Below are 21,602 nucleotides of genomic sequence, written 5' to 3' on the forward strand. Positions count from 1 at the left end.
AATATTTCAGTTGCTCTCCTGGAATGTTTGGAAGATGCAAGGTTTCTAACACAACATTTTCCTGTTTTCTGCAAAAGAGAAACACAGTAAAAAGGAAACCAGAAAAGTTTCTCCCACATCTACTATTAAGCATTTTATGAGTAAAAGCTCTCTCTGGATATGCAGGCGAAGTCTTTCACATCATGAGGGTCCTGAGCAGGCCTCTCCATAGCTCAGTGACCTGACATGCTTCGCTTAATCTCCTTCAGCAATGCGAGTCTCCAGATCACTAGAGTAAATTTGGTCATAACAGTGAGCAGCTTTCAAATATCCATTTACATTTCCCGCTGCAGATGTTTTAAACTGGCTTTATAGCATCTCTGCCTGATTTCTTTGGCTGGAAATCAGGCTGGACATGAATTCTTTTGCCTCAGTCTTCACTGACAACCTCGCCTCCCACACCTATCGCGTGGATGAACCACAAGGCAGGGACTGGGGGGGCAAAGTCCCTCCCACTGTAAGAGAAGACCAGGTTTGTGACCACCTGAGGAACCTGAACATATACAAGTCTATGGGACCTGACAAGACACATCCTGGAGTCCTGAGGAAACTGGCTGATGTAGTTGCCAAGCCACCCTCCATGATATTTGAAGAGTCATGGCAGTCAGGTGAAGTCCCTGGGGACTGGAAAAGGGGAAATATTGCACCCATTTTTAAAAAGGGTAGAAAGGAGGACCTGACCCTGGGAACTGCTGACCTGTCAGCCTCACCTCTCTGCCTGGGAAGGTCATGGAACAGATCCTCCTAGGAGCTATGCTAAGGCACATGGAGGACAGGGAGGTGATTTGAGACAGCCAGCATGGCTTCATCAAGGGCAAGTCCTGCCTGACCAGCCTAATGCCTTTCTGTGATGGAGTAACTGCATCAGTGGACAAGGAGAGAACTATGGATGTCCTCTATCTGGACTTCTGTAAGGCCTTTGACATGGTCCCCCACAACATCCCTCTCTCTAAACTGGCGAAACATGGCTTTGATGGATGGACTGTTCGGTGGATGAGGAATTATTGGTTGGATGGTCGCATCCAGAGGGTAGTGGTCAATGGCTCAATGTCCAGATGGAGATTGGTGACAAGTGGTGTCCTTCAGGGGTCCGTATCAGGACCAGTATTGTTTAATATCTTCATCGGTGACATAGGCAGTGGGATCAAGGGCACCCTCAGCAAGTTTGCAGATGATGCCAAGCTGAGTGGTGCAGTTGACATGCCTGAGGGACAGGATGGCATCCAGAGGGACCTGGACAAGCTCGAGAAGAGGGCCCATGTGAACCTCATGGGGTTCAACAAGGCCCAGTTCAAGGTCCTGCACCTGGGTCAGGGAAATCCTGGTATCAATACAGGCTGGGGGATGAAGGAATGGAGGGCAAACCTGCAAAGAAGGACTTGAGGGTACTGGTGAATGAAAAGCTGGACATGAGCCAGCAATGTGTACTTGCGGCCCAGAAAGCCAACCGTGTCTTGGGCTGCATCAAAAGAAGCGTGGCCAGTGGGTTGAGGGAGGGGATTCTGCCCCTCTGCTCCGCTCTGGTGAGATCTGACCTGCAGTTGTGCATCCAGCTCTGGGGTTCCCAGCATAAGAAGGACATGCGCCTGTTGGAGTAGGGCCAGAGGAGGGACACAAAAATGATTTGAGGACTGGAGCACCTCTCCTGTGAAGAAAGGCTGAGAGTATTGGGGTTGTTCAGCCTGGAGAAGAGAAGGCTTCCAGGAGACCTTATTGTGGCCTTTCAGTACTGAAAGGGGGCTTATAAGAAAGACAAGGACAAACTTTTTAGTAGGCCTCTTGCAGTAGGACAAGGGATAATGCTTTTAAACTAAAAGAGGGTAGATTTAGACTGGATATAAGGAAGATTTTTTTTCCAGTGAAAGTGGTAAGACACTGGCACAGGCTGCCCAGAGAGGTGGTGGAGGCCCCATCCTTGGAAACATTCAAGGCCAGGTTGGACGGGGCTGTGAGCAACATGATCTGGTTGAAGGTCCCTTCCAACCCAAACTATCCTGTAAAACCCTGGAACTGGCTGGTGGCTTTGTCTTTGGCCAACACTAGGCTTGTGTGGATGCAAACCAGACGTTCTGAGGTTACCTTAGCAATCAATATTCTGAAAATCCCTTTCATTTTCCTCCCAGTTGCAGCCTCTTGGGCCATAACCCAAGGGAGCACCTCTGGGATTTTAGACAAGATTTAGGAAGGAGATTTGTTTTGATTTTCACCCTGACCTCTGTAGCAACTCCCCTGACTTTTCACAGGGTTGCAGACCTGCTCAGGAGCAAATTTTCAGCTGTTTGGTGAGTGTCCATGGGCAGCCCGAGTCAGCAGAGCTCCCCTTACGGTTTGTGTCTGGCAGCCTGGGAGCCCTGGTCTAGCACAACACCCTATCAGTGAGACAACAGGTTGGGGTTAGCAAATGCAGAAGAATAGAGCATGTCCTGTATGCCGGGACATATGGCTGGATGCTGCCCAGAGATAAAGACCACAGCAATTTCCATTCCTCACCGACAGATCTTAATACAGTATCAGAATAACGTTCGCTGTTATAGATGCACCTTCAGCCACAGAGAATGAAAATCACAGATAATGTAGCTCCAGGGCAAAATTCAGAGTTTTTAGCGATTTGCAATGAGTTTTCTGCTATCTGCATAAGGAAATGCTTTGGAATTGCTAAAAAAAAGCTGAAGCTCTCAGTTTTGCATTTTGTGTTGCTGTTTCGGTGCTTCCTGCCCTTAAACGAGTATGTTCCAACGATGCTTTGCAGTCACGTTGGGAAAAGCTTTCTCAAATTGCTTTATACTTTGTAAAGCAATAAACTTGGACCAAAAAGTGTGGAGGGAGCTGGGGAGCTCAAGCTGATTGTAATTCTTCCGGTGGAAACATTTTCCATCAGAAAAATGCAGATTTGATTACATTCCCTGTTGACAATGGCCTTTTCAACTGAAAATAATAGAAGAGCTTCATTTCAGTAACGCTGCAATATTTTGTTTTGAATTTATGATTTCACTTTTTAAAATATTAAATAACACAGCCATGAAATATTGGGACTTGGCTGTGGTGAAGCCTTTTCTGGAAACAATTTCTGAACAGGAATGATAGATGAGCTTTGGTTTTCTTACACTGTAAAGCCACCAAAAGAAAAGCAAACCGGAGAGCAGATTATTGCAGTATTTTCCTCACCTTTCCTTCAGCTGGAATATTTGAAATTAACCCTTTTGATCCATCGTGGCCTAATCATGACAGCCATGAGCACGGCTGAGCTGCCCAAAACCCAACCAACCGCAGGATTGTAATTTACCACCCGGCAGAGCTCACATTTTGGGCAGTGCCTCCGCCGCATCCCTCCTGCCTGCATCCTTCCTCTGCCTGCATCCAGGGCTGCTCTGTCTCTGTTCTCCTTTCCCCTTCTCCTGCAGTGAGCTCTCACATCTATCTGCATTACCGAGAGCTTGCAGCCCTTGGTTTTATTTTGTCTTCAAAGCAGCCTTCTTTATCTGATGGCAATTCCAAGTCCATTTGGGCAACTAAGGGAATTTTCAGTGTAATTAATAGGTGTCAATGGAGGCGGTGGAGCATTGGTGCTGCAGGGTTCAGGTAGTGAGGAGTGAAGGGTGCAGCCTGGCTCCTCTGTCAGGTTGGTACTGGTTTCTCAGGGTTTTGTGGACATATGAAGATCACCTTGAGGTAAAAGTGCTCAGCGGAGTTCGGAGACTGTAGTGATTGTTGGCCAGAGAAGATGGAGAGGTACCCATTTTTACTGTGCATCTGAAAGTGAAAATAAGGGGAAAAAACTGGCCCAAATAAAGGGAAAATAAGAATTTAATTCATTGCATTAGAGTTTGAGTTCCTGTGAGTAAATAGCAGAAATTACGATTTGGCTCTGGCACTCGGACCAAGGCAGCATTTCTGGCGTTATTGACTGCTTCCCAGAAATTATCATTTCAAAATGGAGCTAACTCTGCCGTATTCCACCTTTTGAGCCAGGACTGTTGTTTGTAGGATGAAGCTCATATTCCTGACCCTTGAAACAGTGAAGAGGTAGAACTGGAGAGGGTGCATTAAAGTCAGATTTGGTTTGCCGAGCTCCTGTTCACAAGATATGCTCTCAGTGCAGCAATTTATGTGTTATAACCATTTTGTCTTCTAAGGAGAAAAACTGTCTTTTTCTGGGATGGAATAGATTCTGGGTCTTGGGGAACAGAAAATGCACAGGAACAGGCAACTTTGAACCAAAAAGCATTAAATAATAGGTATGGTGTGGTCCTTCCAAAGGGCAGTCTCTCATGGTGGGTGGTGATACCAGAGAAACAAGTAGTGGGAATAAATCCAAGGGCCAGGTGATAAATCTGCAGATTGGAAGGGGATTAAGGGGATGCTGAAGGCGTTGGTCCCATCCTACCTGGAGGAGTCGGAAAAGCAATGAACAATATCTTACCATGGACTTAGAGGTGTGGGAGCTCTTCTCATAAGCCCTGAGCAGCTGCTGCCAGGGACTGAGATGTTTCTCTGGTCCTTAGTATAACCGTAGTAAGGACATACGAAGTTGGGTTTAATGTGCCACTTGGTATCTGTGTGGAAGTTAATTGAAGGCAGAGGGCCTGGGAAAGCAATCGAACTCCAGTAAAACCTTCTGCAGGTATGCCTGTCCTGGCTCGAGGGCTGTTTTGCAATGAGAAGAAGGATGCCAACTTACCGTCTTTGTCAGAGCCAACTCTCTAGGTGTTTGAGACGCTCGTAACAAATGGGTCTCTGCATAGCTGTTTCGAGGACATTATTCTAAATGGCAGGTACCTGCGTTTGAATATTGGGCAGTAAATTTCCAACAGAGTGTGCTCAAAGTCAGGTTGTATTTCCTATGCAGTTATTGCCAGGCAAGACCGCAGACTGAAACTCTCATTTCGGTAAGAAATGTATGAAGACTGTTCTAGCTGTAAATCGGTGCAGGATGCAAATTATATATATTAAAAAAAAAAAAAAAAAAAAAAAAAAAAAAAGGAAAGATGGGCAGCCATTATCTCTTCAACATTAATGTGAGTCGTCCCTAAGCAATCTTCAACCAAATCACTCTCGTCCTCCAAGATGCTCCAGGGTAGGGTCTTAAGCTCATTACCTATTTATGTCCAGCAAATGTTTCACTTCTGATGATGAATTGAGTATTCATATCAATAAACTAAATCAGCAGCTCCCAGATATTATAGGTTTATGTCTAGGCAGCTTAAAAAAAAAGTTGTGAAGTTAAACAAATCTCTGCGTGGCTCAGCTGCTCCCAGGAGAATACGTACTGTGCCTGAGGTTCTCTGAAGTGGTGTAGTGTCATGGGAGGGAAAGTGTTTTGTGCCTGCTATATGTAAAGGATGAGGAAAAGATAAAGATGGTTTCCTAATAAAAAGAACTAATGGAAGAGAAGATTGAGGTTTCTTTGGAAAACAGTGGAAATCCATTCTCTCCTTACTCACCTTTTTAATAGCTTGTTCTTAAGTTGTAAACAAAAGTTGTAGCATGCATCTTAAATTTATCTGCTTTTATCACCAGATCTTCCTTCTTTGTTAGGAGTTCCTTCTCCTTCTCCTTCTCCTTCTCCTTCTCCTTCTCCTTCTCCTTCTCCTTCTCCTTCTCCTTCTCCTTCTCCATCAAGAATGAGTAATGAATTTTTACTCTACCTTGAGCCTCCTGTTCTACAACACTTCCAGAAGGCCTCACAAAAGCCCTGAGGCTGACTGCCCACCTTAGTAACAGTCCCATCACAGAGACCAGAGCTGGAGACGACTGTAAGCCCAACCAGAGCAGGGTCCATGCAAGGACAGAAGTGGCTTTCACCAACAGTGTGCAGTGGCTGATCTGCAACTGCCTGAAGATAACCAGGCACGGGCCTCTGGGGCTGTTTGCAAGGCATTTTCCAGTGGCTCAATAATCTATGACAGGAGAAGAACAAAAGAACAAGAGACTGAAGCATCTCCCCTATGAGGAAAGGCTGAGGGAGCTGGGCTTGTTCAGCCTGGAGAAGAGAAGGCTGAGAGGGGATCTCATCAACATGTACAAATACCTTAAGAGTGGGTGTCACAAGGATGGAGCCAGACTCTTCCCAGTGGTTCCCAGCAATGGGACAAGGGGCAATGGGCACAAAGTGAAGCAGAAGAGGTTCCAGTTGAACGTGGGGAAGAACTTCTTGACTTTGAGGGTGACCGAGCCCAGGCACAGGCTGCCCAGGGGGGCTATGGAGTCTCTGTCTCTGGAGATATTCAACCCCCACCTGGACGATGTCCTGTGCACCCTGTTCTGGGTGAGCCTGCTTGAGCAGGGGCGTGGGACTGGGTGATCTCTGGAGGTCCCTTCCAACCCCTGCCATGCTGGGATTCTGTGAAGAGGAGACTGTGCAGCTCTTGTAGAACTCGCTGAATTTACATATTTTGCCTCAATTTGTGTATTTGGAGGTACTTAGCCCTTTCCTTTCTCTTAGCCACAGAGTTTTGTGTGTGGAACAAGTCAAAAGAAGGGTGTCTCCTGGTGGTTGCATTAAATACCCCAACCCAACATGCCTGCAGGCATGCAGGCTCCCATGGGCTGTGCCAGGTGACCAAAATGCTCCTCTGGAAATGGCATGAGGTGCAGTGCTGGCTCTACACCGGGAATGACAGTGATACACAGTGGACTCTTGCATAAAGTCCTGAGACCTTTAAAAAGATGCTTTCCATGCAACGAATAGCAATGAGACATTTGCTTATGCAGCCAACACCCATCCTAGTGCTGCTATTTGTAATGACTTGTTTGATTGTGGATGCTCAAAAAAAGACCCACGGTGTGAGCCATTTGGTTGAGAGAGTGGAATTGCAGAGTCAAGGATGCAGTAATACATCAGGAGGACCATCTGAGCAAAGTTTTCAAACAGGGATTGGCAGAGGAGGAACCTCGGTGCATGATCCTCATATAAGAATTAACATGAAATCACCTTGGGTTTATGCTGACTGCCGCAGTGTGCACTGATATACTTGGATTAAAAAATTTCTTAGCATGCAGGGGAGTAGGGGCATGGGCTGGAAGGACCCCTGAAGCCTGTTCCTATTGCTAGAGGTGACTTGGTCACAGAAACTGAAGCCACCCAGAATGGGTGAAGCCCCTTTTTGAAATGCTGCAGCCGTTGCTCACCTCTGAAACTTTCTTCTAATTGTCGGGCTAAATTTGCTCATATCCATTTGTTCTTAGACCAATATTGCTCTTCACCTGAAATTGCTTTTCTTTGTCCCTGGGATGTCCCCTCCATCTCCCTGACCTCCTCAGTGCATCTCAGATGGAAACCAAAGCACCTCCATGAGCCAAGCCCTGCTCTTCTCTCACCCGGCGGCCTGGCCATGCATCTCCTCCTCATTTCTTTCATTCTGAGTTCATCCCTCACCACTCAGGACCAACCTTTCTCAGGCAATGGAAACTTGATTATTCTGCATCATTTAACGGTGAGGACCACAGCACAGCATCTTCAACCCCATGCGTCTTTCCAATGGCATCGGAAGGAGCTGAAGGGGAGCCCTGCTTGCCTCCTGGATGAAATTCTGGCCACGGTAGGGAGATTTATAGGGAAGAGTGGAAGTTCTTATTTTGCCAAATTCTTCTGCGAGCTGGCTTTCAGCATGGCGCTCCCCCGCTGGCTCCGTGCAATGCTGTAGGGCCCATGCAATCGCACATTGCTCGGCACACGCCGCCTGCCAACGGGATGCAGCCACATTTACAGAGCAGCCTTGTGCGAAGGCATTTGAGCACTGCTGTCCACACCAGCCTGCCCTCAGAGTAAATATCCTCAAGTATTCCCAATCCATCCCCTGTTGCTTGCACTAAAAGCTTCCATTTAAGAGAGTATCTAGTAGCAGCAGATAGCCTTTATGTTCTGCATTTATATGGTAATGGGGTGTTCCCACAGGTTACTTGGCAAGTGTTAAATGTGTTTGGGAACATAACGATGGAAAATGCCATTTCCACAAATCATTTTTTCCTGGGGAAGAGAAAAAAAAAATAATCTGCCAAATTATATATGAAAAAGTCCCTCTAAGGAAAAACAAGATGAGGCACTTAGTTTTGAGGCAGACCTTCCTGAGCTGAGATACTTGGTCAAGCTGACTGGCACCAGTTTGTTTTGCCCATTTGACATAACTGTGTCTATCCCAGCTGCCATGGTGCTGAGGCCACGCTTAAACCAGGGCGTTGATGCCCTGTTTCCAGCTGCAGGCTTTTGGTGATGCTGACAGGACGTGGTACCTGAGCCTCGGCACGGTGCTGCAGCCCTTCAGGTACACATGGCTCCAGGTTGCAGTGAGAGTTTAATCTGGGGATGCTGGGCTGTTTAGCTGGGATTAAGAATAACCAAGTGTGATATTTTGACACTTTCAATTGGAATATGCTGGGGGTGGTGGTGGGGTAGTGTTTCCATTAGATGAAAAATGTCGTTATCGTGACACTTTGTTGCAATTTGCAGAAAAAAAACCCCAACAACAACAACAAAAAAACCCCAACCCAGCGTAAGAATAGCAGATGGAGGGATGGAAATTTCCATTTTTTTAAACAGACATAGTAGTTATGAGACTCACTTAATAGTTCACTCAAGGACGTGCTATTTGCAGCTTTTAGATTGTACTTTGGTGCCCAAACCTGCAATTAAGTGAATGAGATGACTTGCAAGATTTCGGGTGGTGGTATTTCTTCTCTTATCATACTAATGAAAATAACCATATAGGACTCTGATTGTAATTACGGTGCACTTAGGGTGTGGTAGTTACAGTGTAATTACAAAATTTATTATGGTGGTGTTTATGCCCAGCAAAATAACCTCAAACCATCTGCAGTGCCTGAGGGTAGCTAGTGGACACCAGTGGCTCAGGCTGAATTTATTTCCCGGAGAGTCGTGGTTCATTCTCATTCAGGAAGCAAAACAAGAAATAATGATGGTTGCCTCTAGTTACCAGTCAGAGGGAAATCATCTGTAAATAAATCTGCTACCGAGCCTGGAGAAGGGATGAGGCAGGGAAGGGAGCGCAAGGTCAGGCCCCGGGCAGCCATGAGTGCAGAGAGGTGTTTGGAAGGGAAGAGCTGGAGCAGGTGTGATGCGAGCAGGTGGGCAAGGACACTGTCTTTGGATCTTTCTGGATGCAGATGGAGAGAGTTTATGACTTTCTAGGCTGGGTGTCAGGTCGCAACTCTGACAGTGGTCTTGCTTTGTGCCCTGAAGAAAGGTAATAAAAAAATTCATCCTTTTCCCTGTTTCTTCCTTTCTTTCTTCCCAGAGGAGTGCGGAGGGAACTGGATGGCCATGTGCTGGAAGGTTCAGCTGTTAAAAGTGAGGAAAGAGGGGGAATGAATTAAAAACATCCCGGCAGCTTTTGAATGCTCAAATAACTCTGAGAAACAAGTGCTGCTCTCTTGGCTCCTTGGAACATAAATTCTCACCCGGGGGAGAGCACTGAGCTCACCTTTCCCAAGGAACGTGCCCTCAAACCCAGCTTGCCAAACCAGCTCTGGCCCCACTGACTCTCAGGCAAGGGCCCGTCTGATCCGAAATCTCAGCCCATTCACACAGTGCTCCTTCCTTCTTGCCAGACTTTTTGTCCTAGCAACTCTTTCCAGCCTAGTATTATTGGGTAATTTAATAATGTTGTGCCTGCTCCCTCTCTGAGATCATTAGTGACGATGTTAGGATGGGGCCAGGTGCTGGTCCCATCTCTTCCCTCGGTCACTCAAACTCTGTTCAGCATTAAGCATCGTGCATGGTCCATCTAAAGTCGACCTGCAGCAGCATTGCTTGCTGGTACTGTTTGATTTAATTCTGGGAGTGAGATGGTTTGGTGCTGCTAATGGTCACTGGCTGTCAGGTGAATGCTTTTGTGTTGAAACCACCTCGTACAGAGGAGTGGCATCGCTGTTTCCAGGGGCTGGAGAAACCGAGGCATGGAGAAGAGCACTCAGGTCCTAGCCGGGGCTCCTTGAGAAGAAGTGACATTTCCTGAGGCTCAGGCCAGTGCCATCACCAGCAAAACGGGTGACTTTCTGTTCTCTAAATCCTTCTGTACTTCCTCTTCTTGTTCCCCTTTTATACTCTAATATAGTTCTGTGTCACCTTCCTATCTTTGGGAGTAAAAGAAGATAGAACATAGTGGAAAGGGGAATAAATGTTAATATTTTCTAATGCCCCAAGGGAGGTGTAACCCAAATACATGTGCTCGGTTTGGTGTGGAGGCTGCTGCCAGCCGGGCTGGGCCAGGGGAAGGGGAGCTGCTGGGCCAGCATCGCTTTGGCACCCGCTCCCCATTATCTTCACCCTTCCTTTCAAAGGGCGCTGCTTTTCTTGACCAGGGTGAAGCATCCCCATGAAGAGCAGGTTCCAGCTGAAATGGAAGAAGTCTCAAAGTTTCTCCCAAGCCCTGGCAGTGTCTTAGTTGAGAGATTTACTCCATGGACCACATTCGCTCCCAGTTCTGAGCCAGGAGCATCAGTTGCCATGGCAACTTCTTTGGGAAAGTCATATGGGGAAAGTGCTGATGTATTTTTAGCTTTGAGTAATGAAATTTAACAGCTGGAAATAAAGGTGAGGGCCAGCCAGGGTGCCACATGTTCAGGGACCGCTGTTTGGGACTGTGGTGCTGGCAGGAAGAGGTGGTGGGGCTGCATTTGGAAAGGATGCTCAGGCCCGTGGCTCATACTCTGGGTGGCATGCAGAACAGCACCCGTGAGTACGTCGGAGAAGGAATCACTATAAAGAAAAGCCAATAAGGAGGTGGTGGTACATGTAAAGATAAAGAGAAGGCACCGACTGAGGTCATAGCTGCTTCGTGTACAGTGTGTTCAACCTATAAATAGCTCTTCCAATGTACCTCTGCACGAGTGGTATTTATAGAGTGATGAGTGGAAAAAGCTCTGTTTGGGGTCAGGAGTTGAGGTGTGAAGGATGTTGCAGGCTTGGTCAAAAGTTTAGGTTTCATAGAGGTATGGAAGAGGGCTGGACCCGAAATGTGCAGGGTTTTTTCCTCTGATCAAGTCTCCAAGCTTTCAGTGCTGTTAAATGTGCCTTCCAAAACTAGTGTGTCTGGGGAGGACGTTCACTAGACGTTGGCATTCAGACACCCTACAGCGGAGCCCCCATACCGGTGTAATTTATTCATGTAATTTGGATCAGCCTAACTTGCGTGTAAACTTTTCTGAAGGTAGACTCATTTTATTTTCTGAAATACTTTCTCGTCTCCCTGCAATATTTTTAGTTCTTTCGTCTTCAGCTGTCAAAAGTTTATTTTAAAATTAATTGATTTCAATGTAATATTTACTGCACTTTAGCTTTCAGCACAGCATATGAAAATAGATTTCACTACAGCTGGCAGTGTCTAATGGGATTCGTTCCTACTCCAAAGGCTCTTTGCATTATGTACTGATACTTCCAGCCGAGCTGGCTTTGAACAGCCTCACCGTCTCTTCCTATCACCGAGTGTACACCAGCTTGGCCTGGCAGGGAGACAAGGTGAAGCATTTAAGTTTAAAGAAGCCACAGTTGATGGAGACCTGAGCCCAAAGGGTAGATATTACAGATCTGGCTCAACATTTATTGGAATTAATAGGATCTTCCCTTTTTGCATCCATGGGCTCTTTGGCTGTTTTAAAAATTGATTGTGTCTCGTTACGATAACCACAGCTGTGGTGAAGATTGAGTGGTGGGGCAGGGAAGCACCCTGGCCCTGGCCCATCACCGGGGCATCACACATGGCAGAGAGCAGCACATGGAAATGGGAGCAGCCTTTGCTAACGCACTGGTGCTGTCAAGGGAGGTGCTGAACTTTGATGCGAGGGGGTTTAGGAGCAGCCTTTGAATCATAAAGCTTTAAACAACCATTTGGCAAAGGTGTCCCTGAAACCACTTCCTGGGGGGTTATGACACTCCTGGCTTTTTCCCAGGTGGACTGAGGACCACCCGTTGCCTTTCACATGGCCCTGCTGCAGGGGGCTGGTGCCTCCCTTACAGCCGGGAGCCGAGGAAGGTGAAGTGCCAGGTGTCCATGCCAGGACCGAGAATGTTTTCTCATCTGAGGCTTAATGCCTGAACTACCCAGGGCTGGACAAATAGAGAATAGAGTATTTTTTAATTAAGTTCCCCCCCTGAAAAAACCTGCAGTTTTCTCCCCCACTTCTCCAATGAAATGCTTTCACGTGAAGATTAAACCCCTCTGAACACAGTTGCAGTGGGCCCCAGCATGCTGGTTTTTCACATATCCTCATTCCCAAAAGAGATATGAGAAAGCATCCTGTGTTTTCCTCTCCACGGCACAGTGCAAAGACCGTTTAACCAGAACTAAGAAATCAACGCCTCTTTCTCTCCCCACCTCCAGCCAAACCCTTTCAAGTAAACAGGCTCCCAGCTGCCTGAAATGTTAAAATTTCTCAGTTTGGCATTTGCAATAGCCAGATCTGGGGAGCTTGGTGGTGGGGCTTCCAGTTGAGAGGCCTGTGAGGAGTGGGAAACGCGCAGGGCTGTCAAGGCGGCGGAGGCGTGGGTGTCTTTCGGTGCGCTGAAGGCGTGGAGAGAGGCTATTAAAGGCTGGAGGGGGATACGCCTGAATTAAAGAGCAAAACAAAGTCAGATGATAGAAGAGAAGCCAGGCTGAGGAAGAATGATGGGAGTGATTCCTTTGATGCCATCAGCATTTTTATTGATCTGAGGGGGGTTATTGCTGTAAAAGAGTTATAAATTAGAGAAAAGCTACGAGAGATGGAAATCGCCCAGGTATGGGTTAAAAGGCATACAGCTGCATTTATCGGGCAAGGGAGAACGTGTGCATCCAGGCTTTGGCTGCAGAGCTCCGTACCCTGCAGAAGCGACGCTCAGCACCCAACTGCTCCTGTTCATGTAGTTTTGTTGAAGAAAGTTGGAGCTTGGTCTGCCTGTGTGACATAAAGTCAGTCTGCCTTGCAGACGTGTGGAAGGGCTTGGAGAAGGGCTGCTGGAGAAGCCCCGGGGGCTGGGATTTGCTGGGCAGCTGTACGCAGGGAGGCTTTACTGTAGATCAGGATGGTTCACCCACAGCAGTCCAGGGCAGATGCTACAGAAAGAAACGGAGTTCAATTGGTAATGAATAAATAATTTTGCAATGATATTTAGCACAGAGAATAGGCAGTGTGAGTGTGGATGCTGCTGCATTTATCTACCTGCATACAGAGGCATGGACGCATGAGTGCGCACACACATACCTATGTGGGTACGAACATATCACGATTACACTGACTTGAAATGATCAATATGCATAATTAACATTAGCAACGTCAATATATGCTGCTTCTGTGTCCCATGTGTTCAGATGCATTGGGCAGGGAGTCCTTCTCCATGATAACTCCTCTCTTTTTCCTTCTCCTTTCCAGAAATCCGTGAAGCTTTCCGGGTGCTGGACAGGGATGGGAATGGCTTTATATCCAAGCAGGAGCTGGGCATGGCAATGCGTTCCTTGGGATACATGCCCAGTGAGGTGGAGCTGGCGATTATCATGCAACGCCTTGACATGGATGGTAAGTCCTCGCTCTTGGTTCTTCTCCATTACAGAGGGGGGCTTTCTTAGTGCATTGCAGCCCATGCTTTTGGCTCCAACAGTTTACAGTCACCAAGGAAGAACTGGGGAGGAAGCCATGAAATGCTGCCTTTCGCCACAGCAAGGAAAGGGCAGATGGCCGTGTGCCATCAACCTCCCGTGGATAAACCTGCCTCCCAGGCAACCCACACAAGGGAGCTGGAGCATCTTCTATTTGAGCAGCTGATACAGCTGGGTGAAGGCAGACCGGCTCTTGCAGCCTTTCTCTGCAAAGTTGCAAATGGTGTTGTGCAAGGCTGTGGTAACCTTTCATTTCTGGGCAGCATCTGGCCCTTACTGCAAGATGACCTGGGCACCCAACCAAGCAGAGCTGCCCGGTCCTGTGGCCTCACCGCTCCTTGCAAGTAAAAGATGCTGTGGATGGGAGCTGTGCTGTATCGTACTGAAGTGTTGATGGTTTTTGAAGAAGTTTAGAAGGGTGGAATAATTTTGAGCAGAGTCCTGCTGTGAGAGCTCGTCAAACGATTACTAAGAGGCAATAAAAGAAACAGAACCCACCATTAACAGGAAGAGAGAAATGCAGCATCAGGATGTTGGAGCCAGGGGGGACTTTTTAACTGCTGCAAAGCTACAATCAGAGCTGATCGCAATGAGAGGGTTGTCTTTAAAATGTCCTTGGTCAGAAGAGGAAGGGAGCCTTTCTCTGATGCCCAAAATGTGCGGGAAGCTGGGCTGTGGATCTGACTTTCTCCCTCCCTTCTGCGGGCAGCCGCAGCAGGATGGAAACACTGTGCAAAGTTAGGTGAAGTAACGCCAAACCAGAGTGCTGCGTGCAGCCCAGGTCGGAAGGGCAACGTTTGGTGAGCTGATGTGACGCCAGCATCCTCGGGGAGGCTGCTGAGAGCAGAGCCCATGGGAGATGGTGGCAGCGGGGGTGAAGCTCTCCTACCTCCCTGGGGATATCAGAGCTGAATGCCCCCCTGAGATGCACAGAACAAATGTATTCATCGGGCCAGGGGAAGTGGGGAAGAGGCTGTCAGCCTGCTCGAGGGTATTCAGCATCTCCCCTAGAGCAGGGAGACAAAGTAATGCACAACCTGGCGGATAGAGAAGATCAGTTGTTTAAATGATCTCATTCCTAAAAGAAAAAAAAAAATCCATCACTTTTAAAAGCATTTTCTCCAAGAATTATTGTTTGCACCTTGTTATGTTCTGCTGGCATTTCCTAGCAGGCCAGGTGATTTCTCTTTAGGTTTTGCAAAGGCCAGGCTCGGCATGGTGCCAGTTCATGGGGTCTTTTACTGAAACTCGGCGCTTTTTTGGAAAACAAGTGCTATGGACTTGGCTTCCAGTTTTGATTCATCTCCAGTTATTCCCTGACTCGAGACTTTGGCACTCTTTCGTATACACTCCTAGTGTGCAGGGACCTGTAATCGGAGAGGTGGAGTTAAAATGTAGACTAATGGGCTGCAGATGGATGGTGTTAAATTCCTGTTTGAGACCTTTCAGAAAGCTCAGTGTATTTTCTGCAGAGATGGGAGGTGATCTTCCATCTCTTCCAGCTCAACAGTTTCAACAGCTCCAGTGATACAGTCTGGTTGCCCTGAGTGTTTTTATTGTTCTTATGTCTCAGCTGCCTGTTGTGGTATTTTGAGCAAGGGGATTTGGGGCCAGACAAAAGTTTGTGCTGTATGAAGGTCAAATGGAGCATACATTGAAAAAAGACAGGGTAATGGGAAATTCCTTAGGGAAATAGGGGTATATTATGTGAAAGATTTACCTTGCCTGCAAGTTGAATTAATACTGTATGGCTTGAATTAATATTAGATGGCTTATGGATACTCTTTCTCCAATGGATTGTCTTCACCTTTTTCTGCGATTTCACTTGAAATATGTAGTGAGCACCAGCAAGAGCTTCCTCCTTCTTCTCCCACTGTGCATGAGCATCCTTTGGTAGCAGGGCTTGAACCCAGTGGGCTCCTGGGGACATCAATCATGCCCTGCGCTCCTGGGGACGGCCTCACCCTCCTTCCCATATACTCCTTTTGAGGGCTGCTGAATTTTTCCGAGGCTTTGGTTCAGCATCAGGTGGGTGGGAAGCTCGGCTGGATGAAAGGTCACGTTCAAGGAGTCCTCCTCGGTGTCAGGAAAGCTGAGGGGGAGGCAGTAATCCTCCTGCGCATCCCCCAGCACCTGACATGAATTATGATGTGATGGCAGGTAGCGTAGCCAGACGTCCTTTTCTCCACACTAGGCTGCTGCCAGTGTCTGCTAATAATGAGGTAATACAATTGGCAGTGGTTTATATTTAATCTGAACCAGCCTGAACAGACCTAGTGCAAACATACGGTTTTCATCAGGAATTACCTTGGGAGTGCATTCGCATTGCAGGATGGCAGAGTGGCTGTATCTGTCGTGGCTTATTGAACTGACGGGCTTCAAATAATGAGCAACCGGAGCTGGTCTGGATTTGGTTTACATTGCAAACCCTGTTTTCTGTAGGGATGAGGAGGGAGGCTCAGCCCTGTCTAGGTCAGGCTGAGGAGGCATTCGCGCTGTGGGAGCAGGATGGCTAGGTTGACAAAACATGTTTTAAGAGGAGCATATTCAATGTACGCTGGTGTGGTTTTGTGGCTGAGTATAAACTGATGTGACAAGAGCATTTCACACCTGTATGTCACCTTCTGCCACAAAGGATCTCACCAAGCTCGGTAAATAACAGGGATCAGCTCCAGAGACGCCCAAGGACAGTTGCTTCTGGGGCTGTAGCGTGCAGCGGTTCAGTAACACACAGTGAGCCTCCAAATCAGAGCAGAAATGAAGGTGCATTTCATAATTCATTGCATTTGAAGGCAAAATGTAGTTAGTTAGAAAATGCTGCATGAACTTAAGTGAAAATGGCAATTGCACAGCTTGGATTTTGCCCAGGAACTCTTCCCAGGTGCCATATCGCTTTTAATGCCTTTATGGCCCTGGATTGCTACCATCAGCCTGGGCATCAACAGGGTGGAAGGAGTGCAATGAGGGGGTTTGCCCACAGAGAATGTCATGGGGTGATGCTGAGGATGCTCAAGGGCTTCCAAATGTCCTCCCGGGCTCAGAGCAGCAGGAGGGGACTCTTGCCTGTTTGGTCGCGAGGATGCAGGTTGTTCCATGCCATGAAGCCCATGGCACACGGAGAGGCTTGGGTTACTTATCTGCTGGACTTGGATGCCATGAAACGGCAAAGCTGTTGCAGGGCTGGGGAAGAGGGAGAGAAGTTCAGCCAAGAAATGGGAAGATGGGACTCCAGGATGAGTTGGGGCTCATAAGCAGAACAAGATATATTTTCCTGTGCACACGCAAGTGTAAACTCACAGCAAATCGTATATTAATAAGCATCCAACCCAGCTTCCCATCCCCAGAGATGGCTGTCAAGTATTTCCAAGAGATTGACTGCACAGTCACACATCCACTTGGTTTTTTTTACCCTAACAGCTGAGGTGAGTTTAGGCCACTGGGGCAGGAGATGTTTCCTTCCCATGCTGTGGCAGGGGGAGGTGATGGGAGTTGGTGGTGGTACGTGGGAAGCCCTCAGCCTTGGCCATGCCTTTCCTGAGGACACGCCAGGGCCCTGCAAAGGACCATGCTCCCAGCTACATTTGCCCTCTTAGCGTGGCTTTGCTGAATGCAGGCATTTCCAGTGAATATCTAATTCTTGCCAGTCCTTGCTGGAGGAAGGCAGGCATCAGAGGCTGGAGTATCCACTGCATTTCCTACAAACGCCTTCTCCACCTTTTCTTCCAACTCTCTTTGCTGTTCTGCAAGGCACACTTCACCCCGCTGAAGAGGAATGCAGCTACTGCAGGGGGAAATATTATAGTTGGCATAAAAAACTGAATTAGGGAGAAAAATGAGAATATACTTGGAATATTTCAAGGTCTCAAGAGAAATCCTATAAATCACCAGAAACACCCTTTTATGAACTGACCAAAGGTGCTATGGCGTTGCTGTGATGGGGGGATGAAAGTGCCAAAATAGAACCGCAGGGAAAGGTTTTTTTGGTGCAGAAATGCCTCTTTTGGGGAAGGAAGGTGAGGAATGGTGGTTCCGTCACTGAGAGTGCGAGATTCGCATTAGCCAAAGCTTTGCTTACATCTTGATAGAAGCGGTACATGACCATATGCCAGCGGCAGGTCGTTCCGTAGAGCTGGGCATCTCTCCAGTGTGCTGTGCCTTATAGGGACACCTTGTTTGCTTTTGGTCTGGAAATGGAGGTCAAATTTTACCCTCGATTTGCTTTATCTTTAGACATAATTAGGTATTGCATGAACGTAAACATGGCAGACTATGAGAGGTGCATACATTCCTGTCTGCAATCTGGAGAATGACCCGAAGTGTTCTGCCAGTATGTGGAAAGTAAAATATTTTATATATTTATGTGCTGGAAAAGAAATTATTTGTAAATTCTTCCAATTGGCAGTAACGCTAATAAAAATGCAGAGAAATGGCACATTAAATGTGTTGCCTTATCTGGAATGCCTACTCTTTAAGCAGACTTTTGCAATAAAATAGATGAATGTGTGACTTAAGTGTCAAACTGTTTCGTTACAACATAAGACACTTCTATCAGAGGAATAAACTCGGTGTACTAATTAGAGGAGCAGCTGGTTTTCAGTACCCTGGAAAAATAACTTCAGGCTAACACAAGAGGGAAAAAAAACCCTGGTGTGTCAGATTGTTTATTATAGTACAAATAGGAGATTCTTTGATCAAGCAAAAGCGCCGGTTTCATCAGCGTACAAGCGAGCGACCTGTTACCTTTTATCATGTTATGTGATGCGTCAGCGGTAGTAGCGACAATACAGCTATGACATCCTCGTGAGCAATAAAAAAGGGGAAAGAACCCCCAATTTAAAATTCTGCATATTCCCAAGCTTCTTTGCAATGGCTATTTGTGGAGCAGGGAACTGAAGAGGGGGGAAAAAAAAAACCAGTAAGCTATTCACAGTGACCCTGGCAAAAAAGATTTTGAAGATACGCGGCTCTCCCAGGTGGCTGTCTGAGGCTCATCAGTTTTGGGCAGCCCCACGGTTGCAATGGGGTTCTGCAGATTTATTTTCTTATGCTTTGCATGCAGAAGTTGTGCTGCTCGGGTGCTGCCTGCGAGGGGTACGCACACTTGCATACATCCCCTTTGGAAAGGGAATGAACGACAGCGACGTGACTGCATGGCGTCAAGGGATGCTGTCAGGATGCTGTCTCCCTAAAAGTCAGCACTCCAAGCTGTTGTGTGGCTGTTGGATTGGGGTTTGTATGGAGACGTTGCCTTGGTTTGCTTGCACTTGCTTCCCTGTGCGAGGGAAGGGACATCAAATTTGGATGCTCCAGTGGCTGGAGTGTGTATGCGGTGTCTCAGGGGTGGGAACGACCGAGGGACCTGGGCTGGGAGATCCGGAGACATAATAAATATCTCTTCTAAAAATTAAGTGCCAAGCCCTCCCCTGTGGCCTGCAGAAGGTGAGCTGCTTTGCTCAGACATTGCATGGCCAAATGTTTGCTTCTGTCCCCAAGATCAGCTTGCGCTGCCCTGTGTGGGACAACGGTGACATTCACCAGCTGAAAACATTTTATGTCTTTCTCTTGTCTGTCCCTCTCTTCTTCTGCACCAGAAACAGTTCCCGTGTTTAAAATGCAGAGTTAATAGGAAACGCACGGACAGGTTGTGGCAGACTTTGGGTTTGTCCTCTGTACTCCAAGGCCTCTGATTTTTATATGTGAGAAACGATCTAGCAACATTTCAGGGTGGCTGTCCTTTAAAGTGTGTGTTGCTGAGCTGAGAAACTTGGTCGGTGAGATGGATTTGATGAGACTTGTCTTTATTTATAGAGGCCACTCTTGGTGTCTGCTCTGATTTGTAAAATGGAGATTATCATATTATGTGTTCTTGCTGCAAAGAATGAAGAGTAATTATTGTTGCTGGTGAAGCTAGGCAGATTTGCAGCTCAGTACCGGGAAGAGGTTCACAAGTAATATCAAATTCTGTCTTTGACACTGTGCCTGGATGGCTGAGTGCACCTGCGTTGACTAGAGAGGACAAGAGAAAACACTGAGCTGCAGTTCCTTCCCTGGACCCTGTCCACCCTGTGCTTCCATGGGGCAGAGTCCTCTGCAAAACACAGCACACGATCTTTGATCTGTCTCATGCAGGCTTGCCTTGTAATTTCTTTGCATCCTTGTTCAATTTTATTTATTCCTTAAAACGCAGTATTCCTGGTATTATGATTTTGGTTTCACAGAACGCATAGGCCACAGGGAACACACATAGTCTTCTGCTTTAATGAGCCTTGCTGGCAGTCTCGAAGTTGTGCCAAGCTGTCTGATAGCTGCCGCGACGCACGCAGCGCTCTCCTGCTATTCCCAGGGCCTGGGGAGCAAAAATAATTAAAAGTCCTGGGTAGTCAGGACGTGATTTTGCTCCTCTTGATCCATTTGACAAAGGGATCAACTGGTTACAACTTGCAAGATGCAAGAGTTTTGCAAAGACCTGCAAAATGATCCCTCTCGGGTTTACACACCAGGCGCTTTGCACAGGGGAGAGGTCCCCAGGAGCCGTGGGCCGGCGGGGATGGGGGCGGCTTGCGGGGGCCGTGCTGGAGGCACCCGGTGCTCAGCAGGCCCCGTGGTGCCCATCCCTGCAGGACGGCTGGTGATGGGGATGGTAATTGGGGTGTCCTGTGGCTTCCCAGGGCTGGCGTGAAGCTGGCGCACTGCTTGGCAGGTGTCTGATGGATATTTGGGGTTTTTTCACTGCAGTCACTGTTTTTGTTGGACTTTTCTTCCAGGCAAGCACTAACAGCATCCTATTTGTTTTAGTGCTTGTGGTGGAGCACAGGACGCGTCACGCCTGGCGCCGCAGAGGCAGAGCCCCCACTCCTCTTCCATCACTGTCTCACAGGTCAGGTCCTGGGCAGGCTCCCCTTGGGAAAACATGGGGAGTTAATAGATTTTTATTTTTTTTTAATGGAGAAGCAAACAAGTCTTCTGCAGCTGTTTCCTCTTCCTTGCAAGATGAGCCAACAGGCTGTCAGGATGAGTAACTCTCAAGGTCCTTTTCTCAGTGTCATGATAGATGCACCCCTGGCTCTGTCTTTCTGGGCTCTGTTTGAGCTTTCCAGACCCCATGGAAATTTCCTCCTCCCAGAACTTATGTCTGCACAATTTGTTAAACTTTTACGTGTCGTTGTCATTGAACCAGAGCAGGCAGCTCCACACAGACGCTCCTAAAACCCCAGGACATGGAGGTGCCCTTAAGGGACAGAGTGGGCTCCAGTGGAGATGTTTCACCTCTTCCTTCAGCTCCAGTGAAGTTCTTCCTTCCAAAAGCAGCCATTACAGCTGTAGGATATACAGCAGAGCTGGTGAATAGTAAAAGAGTGGCCGATGGATATGCCCCCACTGTTCCCAAGGAGCAAGAGAAATGAGAAATTATATTTTTTACATGTATGCCTTGATAGGGAATATCAGGGACCCTCTGCAGGTGGCTCTGGGGCAGAAGCTCCCGAGGGAATGCAAACAGGACTCTTTGGAGGTAGGAGATGCTCGTTGCCATCTTTCCCCATCCTGGGGACTGGTTGCATGTCCTGTGCCTGTGGGTCACCACGGAGGCAGGTGGGAGAGGTCCACACTCAGCTCTGCCGGCATCCTCCTTTCTGGTGATGCTTGGGAAGGTGATGCTTCGTGCCTCAGTTTCCCCACCACAAAACAGCTGTGTCAGCATTGTAGTGGAGTTTTATCTCTTCATTTCAGACGATTCCATTGACATCTGGAACTAAAACTGCCTTCAAAGTTGAAAGTTTTATGAAAGCCTTTCCCCAGCACTCGCTGAAGTTATGGATTGAGGCTGTCATTAGGCAGAAAGTCCCTGGGTCATGCTGGGGAAAGGGCCAGGCTGGCGATCAGGCTGTCCTCCTCTGACCTTAAAATCTCTGAAACCAAAATACTGGGAAATATCCAGTGGCTGGAGCTTTTCCGTGTGCATCCTCTGCATTGTTTCAA

The 21,602-nt window shown here is 47.5% G+C and overlaps 1 protein-coding gene across 1 annotated transcript in view; it reads left to right on the forward strand.

Annotated features, from left to right (window-relative positions):
* Positions 1 to 21,602, forward strand: part of CALN1 (calneuron 1) — a 112,928-nt gene that overhangs the window by 26,775 nt on the left and 64,551 nt on the right. Inside the window, 1 exon segment of the mRNA XM_009645100.1 lies at positions 13,402 to 13,545. Coding sequence (XP_009643395.1) covers positions 13,402 to 13,545 — 144 coding nt within the window.

The sequence above is a fragment of the Egretta garzetta genome, unplaced genomic scaffold, assembly GCF_000687185.1.
Source record: "Egretta garzetta isolate BGI_Z169 unplaced genomic scaffold, ASM68718v1 scaffold108, whole genome shotgun sequence".
Classification (NCBI taxonomy): domain Eukaryota; kingdom Metazoa; phylum Chordata; class Aves; order Pelecaniformes; family Ardeidae; genus Egretta; species Egretta garzetta.